Below are 22,044 nucleotides of genomic sequence, written 5' to 3' on the forward strand. Positions count from 1 at the left end.
ACTTCTTAGGAGAGGACTAAACATTGAAATATTCAGATTTATATGACTCAATTTTCCTAATTCTACATGCTGAAAATTATGTTATGTTCCATGTAACAGCTAACTAAGGACTTAATCATATTGAGCTGGAGAAAATGAGGGAAAGTGGAGGAAAGGGTGGAGTTTCATGAGGTTCTGTGTTTAAAGAAGATGAAGAATTTACTCCCATCACACTAAGGTCGCATCCTCCAGCTTCTAACTCAACCATCCATTTAATTTCTATCACGTTGGCAGGCAATGACTTCTTCCATTTCAAGGATATCAGCACACTTTGTAAAAAAGCCATCCTTTAAGGCAGCCCTGCCTTCAAACCCCTTCGACTGAAACAGAAGCACCTATCTAAGGCAGGATTTTCCCTGGAGTCATTTGCACTGAGATTTCCTTCCATTGTCACTCCAGGATTTTGATTATTTTCTTTTTTAAAAAATCAGGAAATTAAATTAACCCTCATTTTTCCCAGAGCCTTTACACTGGGATTGTAGGAAGTGGTTTTAAATTAACCCTTTGCCCAAGCCTCTGCATTAGCAATCTGGGAAAATGTGCATTTCGATTCCTCCCACACACAGCATCATCATTTTATTTACAAGCGGGCAACAAAAGCGGGCAACAGTAGTTAACATCACAATGGGAAATTGGCCATTTGGCTTGTCTCTATGCGGGGAATTTAAAAATTAGTCATTTGCCAATCAACTCAGGAATTGTGGGAAAACCAACACTTTAGAAATGGCAAAGTATTTCACCCCCACAGTTGAAGCTTGCATCATGTGAAGGGCACAGTGGGTTGTCATTTCTTAAATGTGTAGAAACGCTGATTTATTGTGAGTGATGAAGTCATAAGGAGACAGACAAACATGGCATACCAACTTATAGGCTCTATAGTTATTGCTATTTGTTGAACAAAGTGTACTTTCAGCCAATTAGAGTACAATTCCCATTTTCACTAGTAAAACTCAGACCTTGAATGTGGGAAGATATCTGGAAAAAGTGCTGAATGTGTGTGAAGTGTCTTTTGAATGAAAAACTGCAGCTAGCACCCAGTTCCTGTGATTGAGATGAATTATTGCATCTAACTCAGAAGATGATTTCAAGGCTGATTTGAGCTAATGGCACTTCTTACTTTACAGTGTAATTGATATGAAGATAAAAGTGAAGGAAAAGTACAAGGAAGATAGGATAGAAAAAGCAGGAGAGCATAGAAAAGGCTAAGAGATTGGAGATTAGCCAGAGAGTAGATGGTGAAAGAGTGAGAATGCATGCGAAAGTGAGGTTATGGCAAGTGAAGGAAGAGTGATGAAACAGTGGCAGCACAATCTATCTATCTATTACCTATCTATTTATCGGCATATATATTGTTTAATATAGGGAGAAGCAACTAGCAGCCCTTATAGACAACTCAACCAGTAGTGGAAGATTATAGTTATTCTTGGCTGCAAGTGTGAGGCTGTGGAAGGATCCATAGCTATCTCCATTTTGGCCAGTACTTTTACCAGATATATGTTGTCAGACAGTGTCATCTCAACTGTCGCACCTCAGGTTAGCTTCACCTTGCTAAAATACACCAGGCAGCACACAGGTTACAGTCTTTTGTAGTTTATTGGAAATAGGAAAAAAGATAGTTCTTGAAAGGCAAAAGTTCAGTTACAAAAGATAGTTGCAAAATAAGGCTGTAAGAAATAATCCAAAGAAACACTTGGCATGAAACAAAGTCCTTTCAGTACATGACAAAGTTCCATGAGCGAGAATACATCAAGGCTACAAGACAACGCAGGAAAGCAGAACTTGCTTCAAAGAGACATTGCTTTGACAAAGATTCCTCTCTCACCAGACTGTTTTAATAGCATAACATGAAGGCATTCCTTTGCCCTTTGACCTCTCTCTTATTTGCTATTCTAAGACTTCTGCGAACCCCGTAAATTCCAAGCAGCTGGTCCTGTCTAGAGATGATGTTGTATTGTCAAGGCCAAACTGCTCATTAGTGTTATCAGGCTGGGAGCTGCTCTCGCTTCCTGCTTCTTGCACCTGTGAAACATCAGCATCAACAACACCCTTTCCTCCCATAGGAAAGCCTCCCTGTTCACCATCTTCTACAGCAGGAACACCCCGTACCTGAATCCCATAACTCCCATCAGAGTCATCTTGAAACTCATCCTGAACCTGAATCCCACAATTCCCATCAGAGTCATCTTGAAACTCATCCTGAACCTGAATCCCTTCATCTTAAACCTGTATCCCAAAATCCTAATCAGAGTCACTCTGAGGCTGAGTCACAACATCAACTGAGGAGACATAGACAAGATTCCAGATGCTTTAATCCGGGCAAACCTTGCAAAACATTATATAACAGTAGGTGAAAAATGATAAATTCCCAGGAGCTGAGCAGCCATGTTCTCTTCAGGACAACAAGTACAGCTCTGAGAGAGAAGGGAGGAGCTATTACATCATAACTTGGGGTACAGAAAGCCAAGAGGGCCAGACTACAAGGCAAACACAGTATGGCAGATGCATATACCATGTCCTGGGGCATGACAATAGTGGTTGCATTCTGGCTATATTTGGAGGGTCATAAATTGCCCAACCGTGGCTTAACCCTGGGACAAGAGAGAGGACCTTTTTGATGGTGGCCCCCAGGCTCTGGAACTCCCTCCCAAAGGAGATTAGATTAGCTCCCACCCGGAATTCCTTCCGGACGAATCTGAAAACTTGGATGTTCACAGGTGCCTTCTTATAACTGATAATTTATTGTCCATGTGCTTTACCTAGGCCTTGGCCATTCCATGCACTTTATTACCATTAGTCGTTCCCATCCCTAGTCACCAAAGAATATGGATTTTCAGATTTCCATTCCCTTTAAAATGGCCTATGGCGCTTGACCACGGATTGAGATTACTGTCTGTGTTTTAAGTTATTTTAACTTTTGTAAGATGTGTTATTGTGATTTTATTGTGTTACTGTTTTTATTGATGTAATACTGTTTTGGGCTTGTCTCAGTGTAAGCCACCCCAAGTTCTTCGGGAGATGGAGCGGGGTATAAATAAAGTTATTATTATTATTAATATCTCAAAGCAGTTTACATACAAAATGTTATAAATCCATTTCTAAAATATAGACCAATACAGTATAAAAGTAGAACAGTAAAACAGCAAGTGGTAGCAATTTTATATATCAAGGAAAGCTTGTGCACGGGTGAGATTCTGGAAAGTGTTGCAATTCTTTAGATTTTTTATACCTTAAATCATAGACAGAAGGGTATTCCACAGAGTGGATGCTAGTAAAAAACAGTATATCTTCATCATATTATCGCATTTAGAGTCTGGTTTTCATGAAATGACCAATCAGCCTTCCTCTGAGGATTTCAGAGGTCAGCTTAGTGTTGTATTCGGGAGAAAATGGTCTGCTAGCTTTCCTAGTTCTCAGTTACTTAATTGAGAATTGGGAATTTTACACTAAAGAAAAATTAATGTAAAAGCTTGTGTAAAAAGAGGCCAAAAAGCCAATAAATGCAACCCTTGGAGATTGGGACAACACTAACCAGAATTCAATTTGTGGGAGTACCTACATTGGATGCAATGACAAGAAGTTGGGGACATTTATTTCATTTGTATTCTGATCTGTTTTCAAAGCTCTGAGTAGCATAAATGTGACCATATGATGTCATATAAGCTAAGAAAGTAATCAGCCCGAGGGGTATCCACAGAGGATCATGGCTTTATCCTCATCTCTAGACCAATAGAAGATTTCCTGCTATTATAGCTGCCAACTGTGGGCACCTACTAGATGTTGCTTCTGTTGCCACCACAGGCGTCCACCTTTATTGTATATCCAATAATTATGTAAATAGAAATTCTCAGAGTTCAAAAATCATATGACAACCAAACACAATACTTTATTAACAGAAATGGAATAAAACAAAGTACCAGTAGATTTGTAATTTAATCCATTTAAAATAAACATTTCACTCTCACTCATGTTTCTCTACAAAAACTACTAACTTGGACTATTATTTAACTCACATCACACTTTCCACCAATCACTATTCACTCTCAACATTTCCATTCGTTCATCCCCTCCTGTCAGCTCTATTTTAAAATAATACAATGTTTTACATAATCAAATTATCTCAATATAAAGCAATATGTTCTACCAAAAATGGCTATGTGAGAATTTGGCAGCACGGTACTTCAGTTTTCACTTCCAGTCCTTTTGCTTGATAAATTTTACAATTAGATTTGGCTTTTGCACTGACACAGCACATTTGTCCCTAGTGAGTTCGTTGTATAACCCCAAACCTCGGAGCTGCTTATGTATTCTTAACTTTATGATATCCTTTCTTTTCGGCTTTTGTTGTTACTGGCATTGATCTCATATCCTTGTGTCACATCCATTCGCCATATAGATAGATAAATAGACAGACAGACAAACAGACAGAGAGCATGTGTTCTTCATGCTCTTCTTTGAATGTGAAAATGCTGAATGATTTGTTTGTCAACTGCAAATATTTAAAATATGCTGGCTGTTTCTTAGTTTGTGGATAACATTTAAGAAAACATATCTGCAAGTATAAGAGATACCGTACTTCTGTTGTACTTTATAGAGTCATAGAGTCATAGAATAGTAGAGTTGGAAGAGACCTCATGGGCCATCCAGTCCAACCCCCTGCCAAGAAGCAGGAAATCGCATTCATAGCACCCCTGACAGATGGCCATCCAGCCTCTGTTTAAAAGCCTCCAAAGAAGGAGCCTCCACCACAGTCCGGGGCAGAGAGTTCCACTGCCGAACAGCCCTCACTGTGAGGAAGTTCTTCCTAATGTTCAGGTGGAATCTCCTTTCCTGTAGTTTGAAGCCATTGTTCCGTGTCCTAGTCTGCAGGGCAGCAGAAAACAAGCTTGCTCCCTCCTCCCTATGACTTCCCCTCACATATTTGTACATGGCTCTCATGTCTCCTCTCAGCCTTCTCTTCTGCAGGCTAAACATGCCCAGTTCTTTAAGCCGCTCCTCATAGGGCTTGTTCTCCAGACCTTTGATCATTTTAGTCGCCCTCCTCTGGACGCTTTCCAGCTTGTCAACATCTCCCTTCAACTGTGGTGCCCAGAATTGGACACAGTATTCCAGGTGTGGTCTGACCAAGGCAGAATAGAGGGGGAGCATGACTTCCCTGGATCTAGACGCTATTCCCCTCTTGATGCAGGCCAGAATCCCGTTGGCTTTCTTAGCAGCCGCATCACATTGCTGGCTCATGTTTAACTTGTCGTCCACGAGGACTCCAAGATCTTTTTCACATGTACTGCTGTCTAGCCAGGTGTCCCCCATTCTGTATCTTTGCATTCCATTTTTTCTGCCGAAGTGAAGTATCTTGCATTTGTCCCTGTTGAACTTCATTTTGTTAGTTTCGGCCCATCTCTCTAGTCTGTCAAGATCGTTTTGAATTCTGCTCCTGTCTTCTGGAGTGTTGGCTATCCCTCCCAGTTTGGTGTCGTCTGCAAACTTGATGATCGTGCCTTCTAACCCTTCGTCTAAGTCATTAATAAAGATGTTGAACAGAACTGGGCCCAGGACGGAGCCCTGCGGCACTCCACTCGTGACTTCTTTCCAAGATGAGGACGACGCATTGGTGAGCACCCTTTGGGTTCGTTCGCTTAGCCAATTACAGATCCACCTAACTGTAGTTTTGTCTAGCCCACATTTTACTAGTTTGTTTGCCAGAAGGTCGTGGGGGACTTTGTCGAAGGCCTTACTGAAATCTAGGTATGCTACATCCACGGCATTCCCTATATCGACCCAACTCGTAACTCTGTCGAGAAAAGAGATCAGATTAGTCTGGCATGACTTGTTTTTGGTAAATCCGTGTTGACTATTAGCAATGACTGCATCTGTTTCTAAGTGTTTGCAGACCACTTCCTTAATGATCTTTTCCAGAATCTTGCCTGGTATCGATGTGAGACTGACCGGACGGTAATTGTTTGGGTCGTTCTTTTTTCCCTTCTTGAAGATAGGGACCACATTCGCCCTCCTCCAATCTGCTGGGACTTCTCCCGTTCTCCAAGAACTCTCAAATATGATCGCCAGTGGTTCTGAAATAACTTCCGCTAGTTCCTTCAGTACTCTTGGATGTAGTTGATCTGGCCCTGGCGACTTGAATTCATTTAGAGCGGCCAGGTGTTCCTGGACAACTTGTTTCCCTATTTGGGGTTGGATTTCCCCAAATCGTTCGTCCATTTCATGTTGCTGAGGTTGAAGATGGCTTTCTTTTTGTGAGAAGACCGAGGCAAAGAAGGCATTAAGCAGTTCTGCCTTTTCCCTGTCCCCTGTCGCCATCACCCCATCTTCTCCTCGCATCTTCTACTTTATTTTTTCCCCGGCCATGTGGCTGATAAACCTGACACCAGATTTCCTAGTTTATGTCTTATAAAGCTCTAAGAATTATGCTTTTGATCAGAGGTACTATTGTGAAGTGTACATTCCTGGTGATGCATATAGCTGAACACAGCCCATCAATCATACATTCTGTCCTGATTGATACTTGATAACAATGCCATATTTGCAGTCATAGGCTGACAGCAAAAAAAAGGTTAAGCTTATTGAATCCCTGATAAGGTCCCCTAGAAACTGGACCGTATTTGCTTTGGTGGTAACACATTGAGAAGGCTTATCAGTAGGGCACACACATGATTAGAGATCTAACCAGCTCACTATTGGTGCCCTACCTATCAGGATTACCAGCGGGTAGTGGGAAACAGTTTCTAATCTTTGCCAAGCAGGTGTGAGTAATATGTGATTTTGGTTACCCACAATGCCTTTGATAAAGCATTGCTTCAAGGTATTCCTGATAAATAAAATATGGGGCATCTCCCAGGGTACATCTACACTGAAAAATTAATGTAATTTGACATCGCTTTAATTGCCATTACTCAATGCCATGGCATCATGGGAACTGTAGTTTTACAAAGTCTTTAGCCTTCTCTGCCAAAGAGTGCTGGTGCCTCACCAAACTAGGATTACATAGTGTTCAGCTATCACAGTTAAAGTGATATCAAACTACGTTCAATCCACAGTGTAGAGATGCACCCCCAGATGCAACCATCACAGGAAAAGGAGACAAGTGGTCATGACCTGCACTAGGCTTTCAGTAGCTGCTAGTACTCAACTATTTCCAATTGTCTATGCTACACTTTTGATAGTTTGCGATTCATAAATTCCTCAGCTTCCATGGTGGTTATAAAAATAGTTTTACAATGCTTATTTTTACAAAAATATGTTCTATTTAATACAGGTAAGATAATAATTAAAGCAACAATAACAATAATTCTTTCTCCAAAAGAAGGATTTTCATTATTGACCAAAAGGAATTTTCATTATGAGCATAAGTAATAACTCCAGTTCACCGAGTATAAAATCTATTGAAATTGAAAGGCTAACACACATTTCTACTTATGCTTTATCTCTTTTGCTCACTTGATATCTTTTAAGGAACCACCAGCAGGTGGGTAGAAGGTTGCTGTCTGCTGTTATTGACTGTCAAAATGGTGTTTTCTGCGTCTATCTGGTGTAAGATCCACAGCCATAATTTGTATGAAGGACATACGAGCTCTAAATTATGGAGTTCGAAATTATATCTTAGGAGGTTTACTTGGCAGTAGAGATGCCAGATAGTCTGGCACATGAGAGGCTTCCAAAATATGTGTAATTCAAGAAGAACAGCAGGAAGAAAATAAAGAAAAACAACCCATGAATTTTCATGCCAAAACTAGCATGTCATCAAAGGAATAGTTTGAGTCTTGAACAACAAAAAAACCTTTGTAGACTAACACACACTTATTTATATTATTTCCATGAACCTTTCTACTGGTTATGTTCACATTGTACTTGGACGTTGTAGTAGCACCACAACTTTTTCATGCCTTGCACTGTTTCCTTTAGAGAATGATAGGGCACATGCATACAATCAGAAGAGATATGTGGAAAAACTGAAGCAATGTCTTCCAGCTACCTGGCTTTTCCTTGTCTCAGCCCATATCATTGGAATAAACAGCATTTTTTTTAGAGATATTGCATAATGCCACCCATGCCCTGGAGTGTAAATCATTTTTTCTTCATGTGCAGTGTACATATATGGTGCTCATGTCCAAAAGTCTATGGTATTCTGATTCTGTGCCCATCTATCCGTCAGCAGAAGTGCGTGTAATGAAGGATAATTGTTTACTTGTCCCAGTTTTATGTCTCACTACATCCCTCTTTCTCTTTTTTTTCCTTTGCAGTAAATACCAGCAAAATGCAACAATGCTGAATGCCATGGTTATTTTTCAAATTGAAAAGTTTGATTTGGCATAAGTTTTCATGGACTCCAGTCCCTTGAAAAGATGCAGCAAGCGGAGTGGAGTTCACAAAAGCTCATCCCAAATCAAATCTGTTAAGATGGCACAAGACACTTTTTTCTGCTGCAGACTTATCCCCCCTTAAAATAATTCTTCCCTCAATGTTTATTTTATTTTTATATATACACCAGTTCTAACTTTAATGAGTTCGTTAACCGCCCATTATGTCCTGGGATTGGACCTCCTAAAGGTTCATGGATGATTGTTAATTTTTTAATGCTATATAGTTATGCTATTTTAACCATGGTTTGTTTAATTTGTTTTTAGTTCGATACCTGTGTTTTAATTGTATATTTCATGATGTAAATGTGACAGATAGGGCTTGTCCCCATGTAAGCCGCTCCGAGTCCCTTCGGGGAGATGGTGGCAGCATACAAAAGTAAAGTTATATTATTATTTCTAGGAAATTAACTCTCTTTTCCCTTTGAGAATCTTCTGCAAACTGAAGGAGAATTTCTTTATTAGATGGACAACTTTGGAACAAGCCTATAGTACACCAACATAGTTTACAAAAGAAAGCTCATCTTTTTAAATCCACTTCTCTTATATGGATCCAAGTGACATAATCTGGTGTTTGCATGTGTGTATGTGTGTTTTAAAGGAAAGGTATCATGTTCCTCCCCACATGGGTGGAGACTACATGTCAGGAAAATGTGGTCTGCTTTTAGCTTGACCTCCTTTGTAACAATGTGTACAAATCTGGGTTGGGAAGAACACGCCCTTTAAAATAATAAAATATTTAAAAATAAGATGTGATAATCACATTATAAAATAGCAAATGAGAAATAATTGCATGTAACTTCACTTTCTAGACTGAGGTGTTGAAGAAAATAAGTTGTTGGGTGGTGTCTTGTTCTTGTGGGCATCTTTTGTGCATTTTTTAAAAAGGTTGAAAGCCTTTATAGTTTATGTTCCAGTAGTCTGTATTATCATTCGATACCATCAAGTTGTTTATTGGTTTCCTGATGGTTTTTCCAGTGATGGTCTTGATTTAGTTCTGTGATACAATTTTTGTCATATAGTGTTCTGATATTTTTTTCCTTTTCCTTTTTCCAGAGATGGAAAGTATCATAACTGTGTGGGAACTGTGGCTTTGCGTGCTGGTATTATTATACTTATTTCATTTTTTATCAATTTGTTGGTGTTATAGAAAGGGTTATCCTTTTCCTTGCACACTTCACTTTCAGTTTTAATATGCAGACTCCAACATATTTTTTGTGAATGATATTAGTCAATATACACCTCATTAGCATATATATGAATGTAAGATTTGTCTCCCATTCTTGCAAGACAAGAAGGGAACTGTCCATATATGACAATTCTAGAACCAGGATCTGCTTTAAACAATATGCTGCTGTCAAGTAGGAAGGGTGTTTCATTCTACTTTTCTTCAAATGAGAAAATAATATGTTTTTTCCCACATTTATGGAAGATTATTTCATGTATGTTCACTACCTGTGAGCAAATCAACATTTATGGATTAACCTGGGAGAGATAAATTAGTCTTGCAACAGTGCATGGGATTGCCTCCACTTGTTTCTTTATGACACTATTTCACTTTCTTCACTAAAGGCCCAATCAGCCACTGTTTTCCCAGTCAACATAGCATTACCTTACTTTGTGTTGTTGAAGGCTTTCATGGCTGGAATCACTGGGTTGCTGTGAGTTTTCCGGGCTGTATGTCCATGTTCCATAAGCATTTTCTCATAAATGAAGAATAATGCTGTACTTCACCAAAAAAAGTCTGCTAAGCTCCACAAATAGTTATTTGTGCTCTGTTTCACCATTTCACATATATTCTGTCCCAATGGGAGACCCTTCTCTTTTCCCCATACAGTAGTGTGCATGTCTACTGACAAATGGAATGGAAAGGAAATGGATTTGGCAATCTACTTTAACTGGCTTTTAGTGGTTTGAATGATGTTATTTAAGAATAATTATTGAATTTGTTTCAATTCACTGTATAATGTATTGTAATGTATTGTGTGGCTTTATATTTTTCTCTTTTGACACTGGCCTTGAATGTTTGTCTTTATTATGTTGGGAGCACCTGAGTCCCCCTGGGGAGATAGGACGGAGTACAAATAAAGCATTATTCTTCTTGTTGTTGTTGTTACCTGTCCAGTCACCTGATGACTTATGGCTTTATGAATTTGATAGGATTTTCTTAGGCAAGAAATACTCAGATAGTTTTCCAGTTTTGGTATTTGATTCCTCTGAAATGTAACCTTCCTTGGGTGCTCTCCCATCCAAGTACTAACCAGGCCTAAACTTGCTTAGATTCCAAGATCAGATGGGATCTGCTGCCTTAAAGATATTTGGACCTTTCTCTATATCCAGGAAATAGGATTGTGCCTGATACCACTGGCATCCTTCACTAAATAGAATATTCATCTACATAAAAGTTTGAGAAAGTTAGATTTTTGGATTGCAACCACCCACCATGATCAGAGCCCTTGCTGGTTTGGACTGAAAAATCTGATCAGTTATCAATCCGTTTATTTATATTCCATCTTTATCCAAGGACTAGTACTAAGGGCATCTAATCCAGAAGGCAACTTCGCCAAACTCTGATCTACTACATGTACCTGTGACAACCTACTCAGTTCTTACAATGAGATTTGGAGTTGGTTCATCAGACAAAATTTGGCTATTATTTCACTACAATTGCCTATAGGGAAATCTGTACCCATCCCCATCACTCAAGACAACCATAGACATGTTGTTGTTGTTGTTGTTGTTGTTTATTCATTCAGTCGCTTCCGACTCTTCATGACCTCATGGACCAGCCCATGCCAGAGCTTCCTGTTTGCCATCGCCACCTCCAGCTCCTTCAATGTCAAGCCAGTCACTTCAAGGATACCATCCATCCATCCATCTTGCCCTTGGTCGGCCCCTCTTCCTTTTTCCTTCCATTTTCCCCATAGACATACCACTTTCTTTAGATTTTGACAGTAACATAATGCGGTAACTCAACAGCTGTACCACCCTTATTGTCATGCAGTCAGAGATTGCAATTACATCAGTAATGTCTATAATACCGAGCTGACAAATGATTCTATTTTTTTACAGAGTACCATTCAGCTATTCTGCAATTAAAGAGAGAGCATAAATATGAAGTTGAAAAATTAAAGGTAAATATTCCTATTCATTTAAATATATTTTTTAAAACACTCTTCCTTTCAAAATGGTATAATTCTGTTATGTATTGCATGTTTCCCATCTGGTATATGTATACATTTGTGAGCCACAAAAAAAGCTCATCATTCAGAATTATGTGTCCAAGGGCATCCAACAGTGATACTGCGTGGAAGAGGTCCAAACAGAAAATGCAGATCCCAAGTGCCATTCTTTTGTTCGTTACTAGCAAAAAGTGTTCCTTATATGCTTACATTTAGGTTATTCCACATTTTAAGTTAGATGTAGTCTGCAGTTTTTGACCATTTCTTGATTATAATTACATACTTCTACTTTAACATCTTTCAAAACTGTATACCTGGACATCTCTCACACCTAGATTTATACACATATTCAACTGTATTCCATGGTGTCAACTCAAGAGTATCTTGTTGGATGAACGAGTGGATAGTACACTTTAATGTTTCGGTACAAGGCAAAATTTGAAATAGTATTTCAGTGCTATTCTATAAATTAGTGAAGGCAAACAGGAATGAGGAACTTGTGACATTACTTGGATATACCTTTTTTGACCACTAGCCATGCTGGTTGAGGTAGATGAGAGTTGAGAGTCCAACAGTCATAAGCTAAAGGCCCCTTATGACTTATACATCTCATCAATTCTTAGGGAAAGGCATTTTCTACATTATCCACTAGAGGTCAGTTAAGCTTCTTTATTGTACTGTGAAGAAAATAATTTAATTGTGTTCCCTACTTGTCAGTATATATGTCTATTAATGGCAAATATATTATATCTTAAAAGTACAGTTTAATAGTGATTGTCTCATCCTATATCTGGCTAGAAATGTTGTGTTGAAGTAACCTAAAGCTACTGTCTGAGATAAAGAATCCCTGCTACAGTACTTAAATGGAAATATTTAAAATTATTCAATTATCTTTATTATGTTGAAAAAAGTTAGATATGTAAGTGCCTTTCTGCTCCTAATATCAGTAGGTCTAAATATGTTCAATAGAGTGAACCATCTGAATCACTGGCACTTATATAAGTGTTGACTCACCAAGTTTCCATTGATCCAGGAGATTTACTCTGGTTAACAGAAGCAATTGTATATAGCCCTTAGTGAGCAGTTGGGTAGAATATAGCCTGAATCATTGTCTACATTTTGTTTCCTCAAGTACCAAAGTTACAAGTTAAACTTTTTAAAAGTTTAAATGTGAAAAATCAGATGAGATGCCTAGAATATAGCTAAGGAAGTGAGGTTCTCAACATTTCTCTTTCATTTTGTGACCATGATTCTGTTCAGTTTTACGAAGGCAGTAACAATATTCCTGTTGCCCTTCCAGTCCCTCTATAGCAGGCAAGGACAAACTTTTTTGTCTTGGGGCCCCATTGTGGGCTTGGCCAAGAAGTCCAGGCCAGGATGGAGGGTGGCCGGTCAAGTGCTGGACGGGATGGGCCCAGAAAGGGAGGACCTGGGAGAGGGCGGGGCTGGAGGGGGGTGGAGCAGGGCTCGGGTCATCCTCGGGTTGTCCTCCTGGTGGCTCGCCCCATCCATGTGCCGGGAAGAAAACAAGACGTGCAGCGAGTGCCCCCCTGATCTTTAGGCTGTCGTCTCAGCATTATGCTGGGAGGAGGATGAGACAGGCGATGGCCAAAAGCACTCCGGAGGGCTCTTAGCCACGACATGTTCACACTGTCCTTATGCCAGGAAGAAGGCAAGACATGGGGTGGCAGAGAGAGCTCCAGAGGGCTCTCAGCTGCTGTGTGCCTTCCTCCCCCATCCTTTCTGCATAACGATGTGGCAGGCCTAGCATGAACCCTATACCCCTGGATTTACTGAGCAGCCTCTGAACACACACACACACACACACACACACACACACACACACACACACACACAGCGTGACCATTCCCTACTTTAAGGGGAGCAGGCAAGATCACAGATGGATCTGTTCAGATCCCTATAGTCAGGTGTGAAATAATAACAGAAGTGTTGTTTTTTTTTCCGTGTCAGGAGCAACCGGAGTTGCTTCTAGAGTGAGAGAATTGGCCGTCTGCAAGGACGTTGCCCAGGGGGCTCCCGGATGTTTTGATGTTTTTACCATCCTTGTGGGAGGCTTCTCTCATGTCCCCGCATGGAGCTGGAGCTGATAGAGGGAGCTCATCCGCGCTCTCCCTGGGTGGGATTCAAACCTGGCAGCCTTCAGGTCAGCAACCCAACCTTCAAGTCACAAAGCTTTTATCCCCTAGGCCACCGGAGGCTCCTAACAGAAGTGTTGAGACCCCCAGAGGAATCTGGTTAATCTCAGTGCTGATGTCATCATTTCATGTCTGCCTATGGGGATGCCTCTGTGATCCTGCCCATTCCCCACAAAGCAGAGAATGGCTATGTGTGGCTTCTGAAGGAAGAAAGGTAATACAGTAGAGTCTCACTTATCCAAGCTAAACAGGCTGGCAGAATCTTGGATAAGCGAATATGTTGGATAATAAGGAGGTATTAAGGAGAAGCCTATTAAACATCAAATTAGGTTATGATTTTACAAATTAAGCACCAAAACATCATGTTATACAACAAATTTGACAGAAAAAGTAGTTCAATACGCAGTAATGTTATGTTGTAATTACTGTATTTACGAATTTAGCACCAAAATATCATGATATTTTGAAAACATTGACTACAAAAATACCTTGGATAATCCAGAACCTTGGATAAGCAAGTCTTGGATAAGTGAGACTCTACTGTACCAACTTATGCATGCTGGCCAACAAGATTGCTCAATGAGTTAAAAGTCAGAACTGTGAAATTCAAAGGAGTCTGTGAAGAAATCCAAATAGACTTGGTTATCAGCCACAGAAGTCAGTATGCAAACATATTTTTTAGAATACAAAAAAAATTAGAATACAAAAAATTGTTTCTGCATTACTAATAATTGTTCATGTTAATTATCAAGTATCTAAGTGATACAAAAACAATAGTGTTGTGGCATCTTAACAGTGCCAGCAGAAGTAGTGTTTTGTGCTGGATTTATTATGGCATGATGTTTTACGTCTGTTCCTCTAGCAGCCTATGAAACATCTTAACAATATGCTCTATGAACTCACTTAAGACTTCATTTTGGGTGGACACACCTTAAACTGGATTCTAAAATAATTGCGATAATTTTTCTTTCCCACAAGAAATTTCAGCCAGAGTAGTTCAACATGTAGTAGGAAGTTCATGTAGTTTTTCCATTGTTATTATTTTTATACATTTGGAATAAAAAGTAAAACCACAGGCCTTTTTCCCCTTTTCTTTTTTCTTCCTTGGAAACATTCTTACCCCTTTATAGAAAATATTCCAGAAGAAGGGGGGAGGGGGGAAGGAGGGATCATGTAAACTTGCTGTTTAGTGTGACACAGAGAAAATGTACAAACACACTGATGGAAGCTATTGGGAAATTGGCATTCTGATCAAAAATAAGTTTACTTGGATGTCTGCCCAGTCAAGCTCAATGGAACTTATTCCTGAGACATAATGCCTGCAGTAATTAAGTTGAGGGGTTTTTTTTTATCAAAGCAATTGTTAAATAAAATTCCAATTGCCCACCTTATAAAACATAAAGAAAAACTTTTTAAAAATCACATGAAATTCACTGGATAATCTTTGTTATAAAAAAGCTTGAAAACCTTTGGCTTTTTTGAGTTTAGAAATTAGGTTTGCAAAGGTTTATGAGCCAGTCCTATTTTTGAGCTCAGTAGGATTACTTCAGTGTAAACACATTTAGGATGGTACTATAAATAGGCTCTGAATTTGTTCAATGTGTGCATATAACGTGTCAGACTTCCTTTTCATTTGTGATTTGTATATAACTATCATGGATATTGAGTGGGGATCTTTTGACTTGAAGTTAATGAGAAGAGAAAATAATAATAATAATAATAATAATAATAATAATAATAATAATAACAACAACAACTTTATTTATATTCCACCCTATCTCCCCGGAGGGACTCAGAGCAGATTCGAAACATAAAAGGCAAATATTCAATGCCTGAACACAACAACAATACACACATAATAACAAAAATTGACAACCCAAAATATAAAAACAAATTATGACTTAACAACTAAACTTAAATTAAAAACGCAACCTGTTATATCGGACAAAAAACAAAACATCAGACCATCAAACAGAAGCCTTAGATGTTTGAAGAGAGATAATAAAAGTGAATAAATTGTAACAGTTAATTGTTAAATTGACCTAGTAAAGTCAGGAAAAAACAGACAGATATTCTGTATCAAACTTATACAAGGCCAGTGTGCTACAGTACAAATGTTTCCCAAATTTTCACCTATCCACATCCAGCAAAATATGCCCTCTCTAAGAATTTTCTTGTTCCTCCAAGTGATTTCATGATATGTTTCTGCCAGAAGGTACCACAGAGTCTTGCTGGGAAACTAGCAAATTCTTAGAGAGACTATCTCTTTAAGATTTGCTAGGTCCGAATTTATGATAATTTGTTCATTTCAGTAGTGTTACTATTCTCCACAGTTTTCAGTTTCCACAGTAAACTCAAGAATGTGGGGATTGTGCAGTACTTGGATTTTATAGTCTTCTTCACTGTGATGGTCCTTGCTGAAGTTGAAAAGTCCATAGAACATGGGCATGAATTCTATGATAATAATGAAATAATTTTACAATGTTTTTATTATTTTATTATCCAGATCAGGATGTTTCTTTTAAAAGAATTAATGTGATATTTTGTAAAAGGAGAGTTTAAAAAATAACAGAAACTCCAATAATTTGTTTTGTATGCTTATTTTGAAAAGTACCCACGCAAATAAATATTTTACAAGACCATAATGGATGGTTATCTTGGATTTCCCATATTTTTTTTCTGGCGAATCCCAGTTTTCTGGCCAGTTACAGAGTGTTTTAATCATGTTTAAAGCCGACTTAATATTATATAACAACAGCAAAACTACTTGCCCTTATTAGAAGGACCCTTGTGACTTTATTATTTTATTTTTTAAGTGGCATTATTTTAATCTTCCAACAAAGGAAGGTAAGGACAAACCATCTCTGCTTAAGAAAACCTAATGAAATTCATGGGGTAAGATACCCTCCAGTATTTCTTAGCTAAAAACTGTCAAATGACTGGCAAAAATGTAGGATGAGAAAAGGAACCATTTCATTCCATATACCATATCCTCCAACAATATCGCAAATGTAAACCAATATATGTGTGGCAGACAACATCAGAATATGGTCAATATGGCAAAAAAAAAAAATCTGAATCAGGAAACAACACAACAAGGAAAAGGCTATGGCAATTTGTTTTTCTCTGAGCGGCAGTTTGCTTTTGTTTTAGTCTGTAGTGAAGGACAAGAGTTCACTCCCTCTTCTCCCCTTCCCCTTTGCACACACAAGTATAGTAAAAGTCAAGTTTGTGGTGGTAATATTTAATTATATTTACCATGCCACTGTGAATCACAGAAATGTTGGGTGTACATGATATTGATAGTTAGGGGAGAGAACCTGACTTTGTTGAGTGCAGAAAGAGGTTAAAAGGAGTTTTTTCATAGTGTTTTCTTCAGTCAACATGGTTTTGTGGGTTTTTAGCAATAATCCATTGCTTATTGGTAAGGCTTGACTTGAACATGATGTTCCATTGTATGGTCACATGTCAATAGGAATGAGCTACTCACATTTGGCTTCTTACATCCACGAATTGTGTACTTAATGTCGACTGTATTTAATAGTGCTTACACTAATGCAAATGTACATACAGTAGAGTCTCACTTATCCAACATAAATGGGCCGGCAGAACGTTGGATAAGCGAAAATGTTGGATAATAAGGAGAGATTAAGGAAAAGTCTATTAAACATCAAATTACGTTATGATTTTACAAATTAAGCACCAAAACATCATGTTTTACAACAACTTGACAGAAAAAGCAGTTCAATACACGATAACATTATGCAGTAATTATTCTATTTACGAATTTAGCACCAAAACATTGCAAAGTATTGAAAACATTTACTACAAAAACATTGACTACTAAAAGGCAGACTGTGCTGGATAATACAGAACGTTGGATAAGTGAAGGTTGGATAAGTGAGACTCTACTGTATAGTTTTAGCCTAGGTTATACCTGGTGTTAATATTATCTTTGAAATCTTTAATACCAGACCAAATCGTCTTGTATATTATTCTCTGGAATATTATCTACTCTTACTTAGTACTTACTTACTTACTTAGGCAATCCCACGTAGTTCGAGGATGATGGTCTTCCAGTCATGAGGTCTTGAGGGTGAATTCTTAGGTGGCTGAAGAGACCTATTCTTGATCTGCATGTTCTACCGCAGTGAGGACATCGGTTTCCAGGTGGAAGGCGGTCCCGGTCAGGGTTGGCTTGACGGACCTTCCTCTTGGCACATTTCTCCCTTAAGTCCTCCATTCGTGCCTCTTCAAACTCCGCAGCACTGCTGGTCACAGCTGACCTCCAATTAGAGCGCTCAAGGGCCAGGGCTTCTCAGTTCTCAGTGTCTATGCCACAGTTTTTAAGGTTGGCTTTAAGCCCATCTTTAAATCTCTTTTCCTGCCCACCAACATTACGTTTCCCATTCTTGAGTTCGAAGTAGAGCAACTGCTTTGGGAGACGGTGGTCAGGCATTCGGACAATGTGGCCAGTCCAGCGGAGTTGATGGCGTAGGAGCATTGCTTCAATTATCTACTCTATCCTAATTTGTCTGCAAAAATATTTTCTTCATCTAAGGGAGCCTCATGGATGTGCATTCCATACTATCCTTTAAAACGGAGGGATATTATTTCACTTCAGTTTGTTTCATTTTAAAATTTCACATATACCTTTAAAATCAATCCGTTTGTATGCACAGATGTATTGTTCTATATTGTTGCCCTTGGTAATTTGTTGTGGTGGAGCCAATAACAGTAGCTATGTTTTCCGTTTTTTGGAATCAAGACTGCATAGCTTTGTAACCAGATATTCTCTTCTTTGAATGGTAGAGATTTTTATCCAAAGGAGTCTTCTATGTGCAGATGAGAAGGACCCTGATTTCTGACAGTTTCCATTCACTTTGCAAAGAACCACAATGCAGTTAACTGCATGGGTTACTTCGCTTGCGAATAAGGGAAGAATGGAGTTACATTTCATAAATGCAGTGTAATGTATGGGAACAATTGATCATTGTGTTGTAACAAATTATGTTTCTAGTTACTGTGTTTCCCCGAAAATAAGACAGTGTCTTATATTAATTTTTACTCCCAAAGATGTGCTAGGTCATATTTTCAGGTGATGTCTTATTTTTCCATGAAGAAGAATTCACATTAATTGTTGAACAAAAAATGAACATTTATTTTATACTGTACAGTAGTTGTCATCACAAACCAGCATAACCAAACAAACTGTGAATCTTATCAAGAATTTCTTGTTACTACCATTATTTCCATGTACAACAATCTATAGTGTGTACATTTACCGATTCTGCAAGCTCCGGTGTTCTGTTCGGCGGGCATGCTTCCAAACAAAAACTTTGCTAGGTCTTACTTTCGGGGGAGGCCTTATATTTAGCAATTCAGCAAAACCTCTACTAGGTCTTATTTTCTGGGGATGTCTTATTTTCGGGGAAACAGTGTACTTTTATAGTTGCATTTAATTATATTTGTATGGATTTTTGGAAACACCTGAAACAGAATCTTTAAACTTTTGCCAGTTCTAGGGCTTTATTTAAAAATAGCAAAAGACAACAAGTAATAAAATGAGTTACATGTCACATAATGCAATGTGTGATAATACTAGAGTACGTGTCCAGTACAATAAGTTTTGGAAATGTATTACTTTTGAAAAGCAACTCTCCAAGCTGTGCCTCCTTTGTGTTCTGTAGAAATCAGTAGGCTGATTGGAGGAAGTAAGACCAGAGACCCAAGACTGTTTCCATGACTGGTCACAGAACTCTATAGATTTCTATACAGGAGGAGTAAAGGAATCATCATTACTTGCTAATAAACATAGTAAACCTTTTAACATCAGTTTCCCTCTCCTTTACTAAATGTTACCGTAAATGAGTACAGCATGACCAAAAATTATGAAGTATAATAAGTAATAACATTTTTAGGAATAAGAACATATAATGCAACAAACATTGCACCACATGGTGGGAACGGGACAGGATGCACTGGCACCCTTTCCCTCCCCCATCAGATGTCAGCACGCATTGTCCCACACCCTTTCTGCCATCACACAGCAAAAGGGGAGGAAAGTGCAGGTAGCTCCGTCAGAACTACCGAAACAACACTTTTCTCCCTGTAGTGGAAGAGGAAGCACCAAGATTTTTCCCATTCCACTTTGGGAGGAATGTGGGTGGGGTCGTGTGATGACGTACGGCAGTCTTCATCCAAGATGCACACAAAAGCGGCAAAATGGGGCAAAAATGCCCCACATGAAGAGGTCCAGAGAGAGAATGAGAGATCCAGACTTCAGCTTGGGACTATAGCTTTATTAGGTTTAACAAAATATCACAAAATAGTGCCCAAGCTTTCTGATTTTCAAGAACAGTCCTTCAGACCAGAAAGTAAATGAAGCAAGAACTGAAGGACAAGGATGGTGAAAGATAGCTGCGGTTGCATCCATATAGTCTCCATTTAGTCACAAGATGGTGCCTGAGAACAGGCAACAGATATTCACGTAATGGTTCCAAATTGCACAATTCCTGGCCCTAGGGATGCTGAGATGAAGAAGCATACAGTGATTGATCCATTTTTTGAAAATTTAAAATCCAATTGCTTCCCAGCTGGCATGCAAGACTTATCAATAGGTACTATTCCTTAAGACTATATATTATTTCTAATATCAGGAGCCATATGCTTGTAAATACCAGTTCTTGGGAGAACATTGTTGTGTTCATATCCTTCACCGTGGGAACAGAATACTGAAGCAAATAGGTATTTAGTTTGATCTGGGAGGGCTCTTCTTATGTAAACTAAAAACTATGGTGTATGCAGAACAGTTTTATTTTATGTAAGTGCTATTTATTTACAGGGAATGCAGAGATGAGCTTTGTATGTGAAATTTTCCCATGTTCTTATCTACTGTTTCACATATTCAAACGTAATGGTGGCTTTTATGGAAATACTGAGGATCTTTATTTAGGACGTTCCATGTTATCCAGTTTTCTTTACTAATCTTTTAGCTATACTGAAAAAATCCAACTAGTTTGCCTACTTGTACAAACTACATATAAGGGTATAAGCTTTCTGTTTCCTCTCCTTTACTAAATGGAAGCTTTCTGTTGTGACATGTAAAATGATAATTTCAAATGTTTTTCTACCTTCTGTCCATGATTGTACATGTTTTATGGATTTTGATATTGTTTCAATTTTTTTGCTGTCTTTGAGAAACCAATTTCTGCTGGAAATCCTTTTGTGAAGAAAGCAATAGAATATATGCAAGAGTTCATTTCCTTAGTTCTCATTTATTTAATACGTTGAGACTAACAATTTATTAATGTATCTAGAATATTATCCCTTTCTCTCTTTTTTGCAGAGATTGTAAATGGATATATAGCAGGGATGGGAAATTTGTGACTCTCCCAATTTTGTAGAATAGCAATTCCTATTAGCCCTAGTCAACATAGTTGTGAGAGGATTATGAGAATTGCTATCCACTAATTTGTGGAGAAATGCACATTAACCATTTCTGTTCCAGAACTGTGTTGTCTATTCCCTTTAGTAAGTTGCTCTTTGAAATGACTTACCAATGTGTAAGTCCTTGGACATTGTTAATATGAATTCCAAAGAGAGGACAACTATTTACGTCTTGTATTCATTTTGTTTCAGTTTTTAATATAAATCTTATAAAACAAATTGTATTTAAATCTTTTACCTAAGCACCATTGATTTTTTTTCAGAAGCATGACTATACGAAAACTCTACCATTGAGTAATATCCTGTTTTATAGCATTGAATACATTTATCTGATGGCAGCATGGTTTAATATCACTTGCCCATGTTGAGCATGTTGCTTTTTTGCCCTTTAACAAAGGGAAATGGAAGACTAAAACTCAGTAGTCACATTACATGTTCCAGGTCAGGTTTCTATTGAACTCAGCATGAACATGTTGAAGAAAACCTGTGCCATGTATAGTTACTGGAACACAATTGCTACCTAAAGCTGCAGCTGAGGTCATCAAGGGTTTATTAGTCAATTTTGCCTAATAAGCTGTTCTGCCTTGTTCAGTGCTTCATGTGTTGTTGCTGGTGAAGGTCTCCCAGCTTGTGGTCAATAATAAATTCAGTTTCTTGTTTAGAAAGTATCAGCCCTATGTACACGTTTTCATTTGTTTGTGCACATGACATGTGCTTTGCAGCCAAATGCAAGTAAAATCTCAGCTGAACCTGATGAAATTATTTATGCTACTAACCTTAAAACACAAGCAGCATATTTCTGTGAAAAGAAAAGAAAGAAGCCATTTTACAAAAACATTAAAGGTTTGA

At 38.4% G+C, this 22,044-nt stretch overlaps 1 protein-coding gene across 7 annotated transcripts in view; it reads left to right on the forward strand.

Annotated features, from left to right (window-relative positions):
- The window catches only part of fmn1 (formin 1), a 222,357-nt gene that overhangs the window by 103,138 nt on the left and 97,175 nt on the right, over positions 1-22,044 (forward strand). For all 7 annotated transcript variants that reach the window (XR_010002060.1, XM_062968198.1, XM_062968197.1 and 4 more), the window contains one exon: positions 11,481-11,542. Coding sequence is in view for 6 of the 7 variants with exons in the window: in XM_062968198.1 (XP_062824268.1) it covers positions 11,481-11,542 (62 nt within the window). In the remaining variant the exon portion in view is untranslated. The remainder of the gene's footprint in view (positions 1-11,480; positions 11,543-22,044) is intronic.

Source organism: Anolis carolinensis, chromosome 1 (genome assembly GCF_035594765.1).
Source record: "Anolis carolinensis isolate JA03-04 chromosome 1, rAnoCar3.1.pri, whole genome shotgun sequence".
NCBI lineage: Eukaryota > Metazoa > Chordata > Lepidosauria > Squamata > Dactyloidae > Anolis > Anolis carolinensis.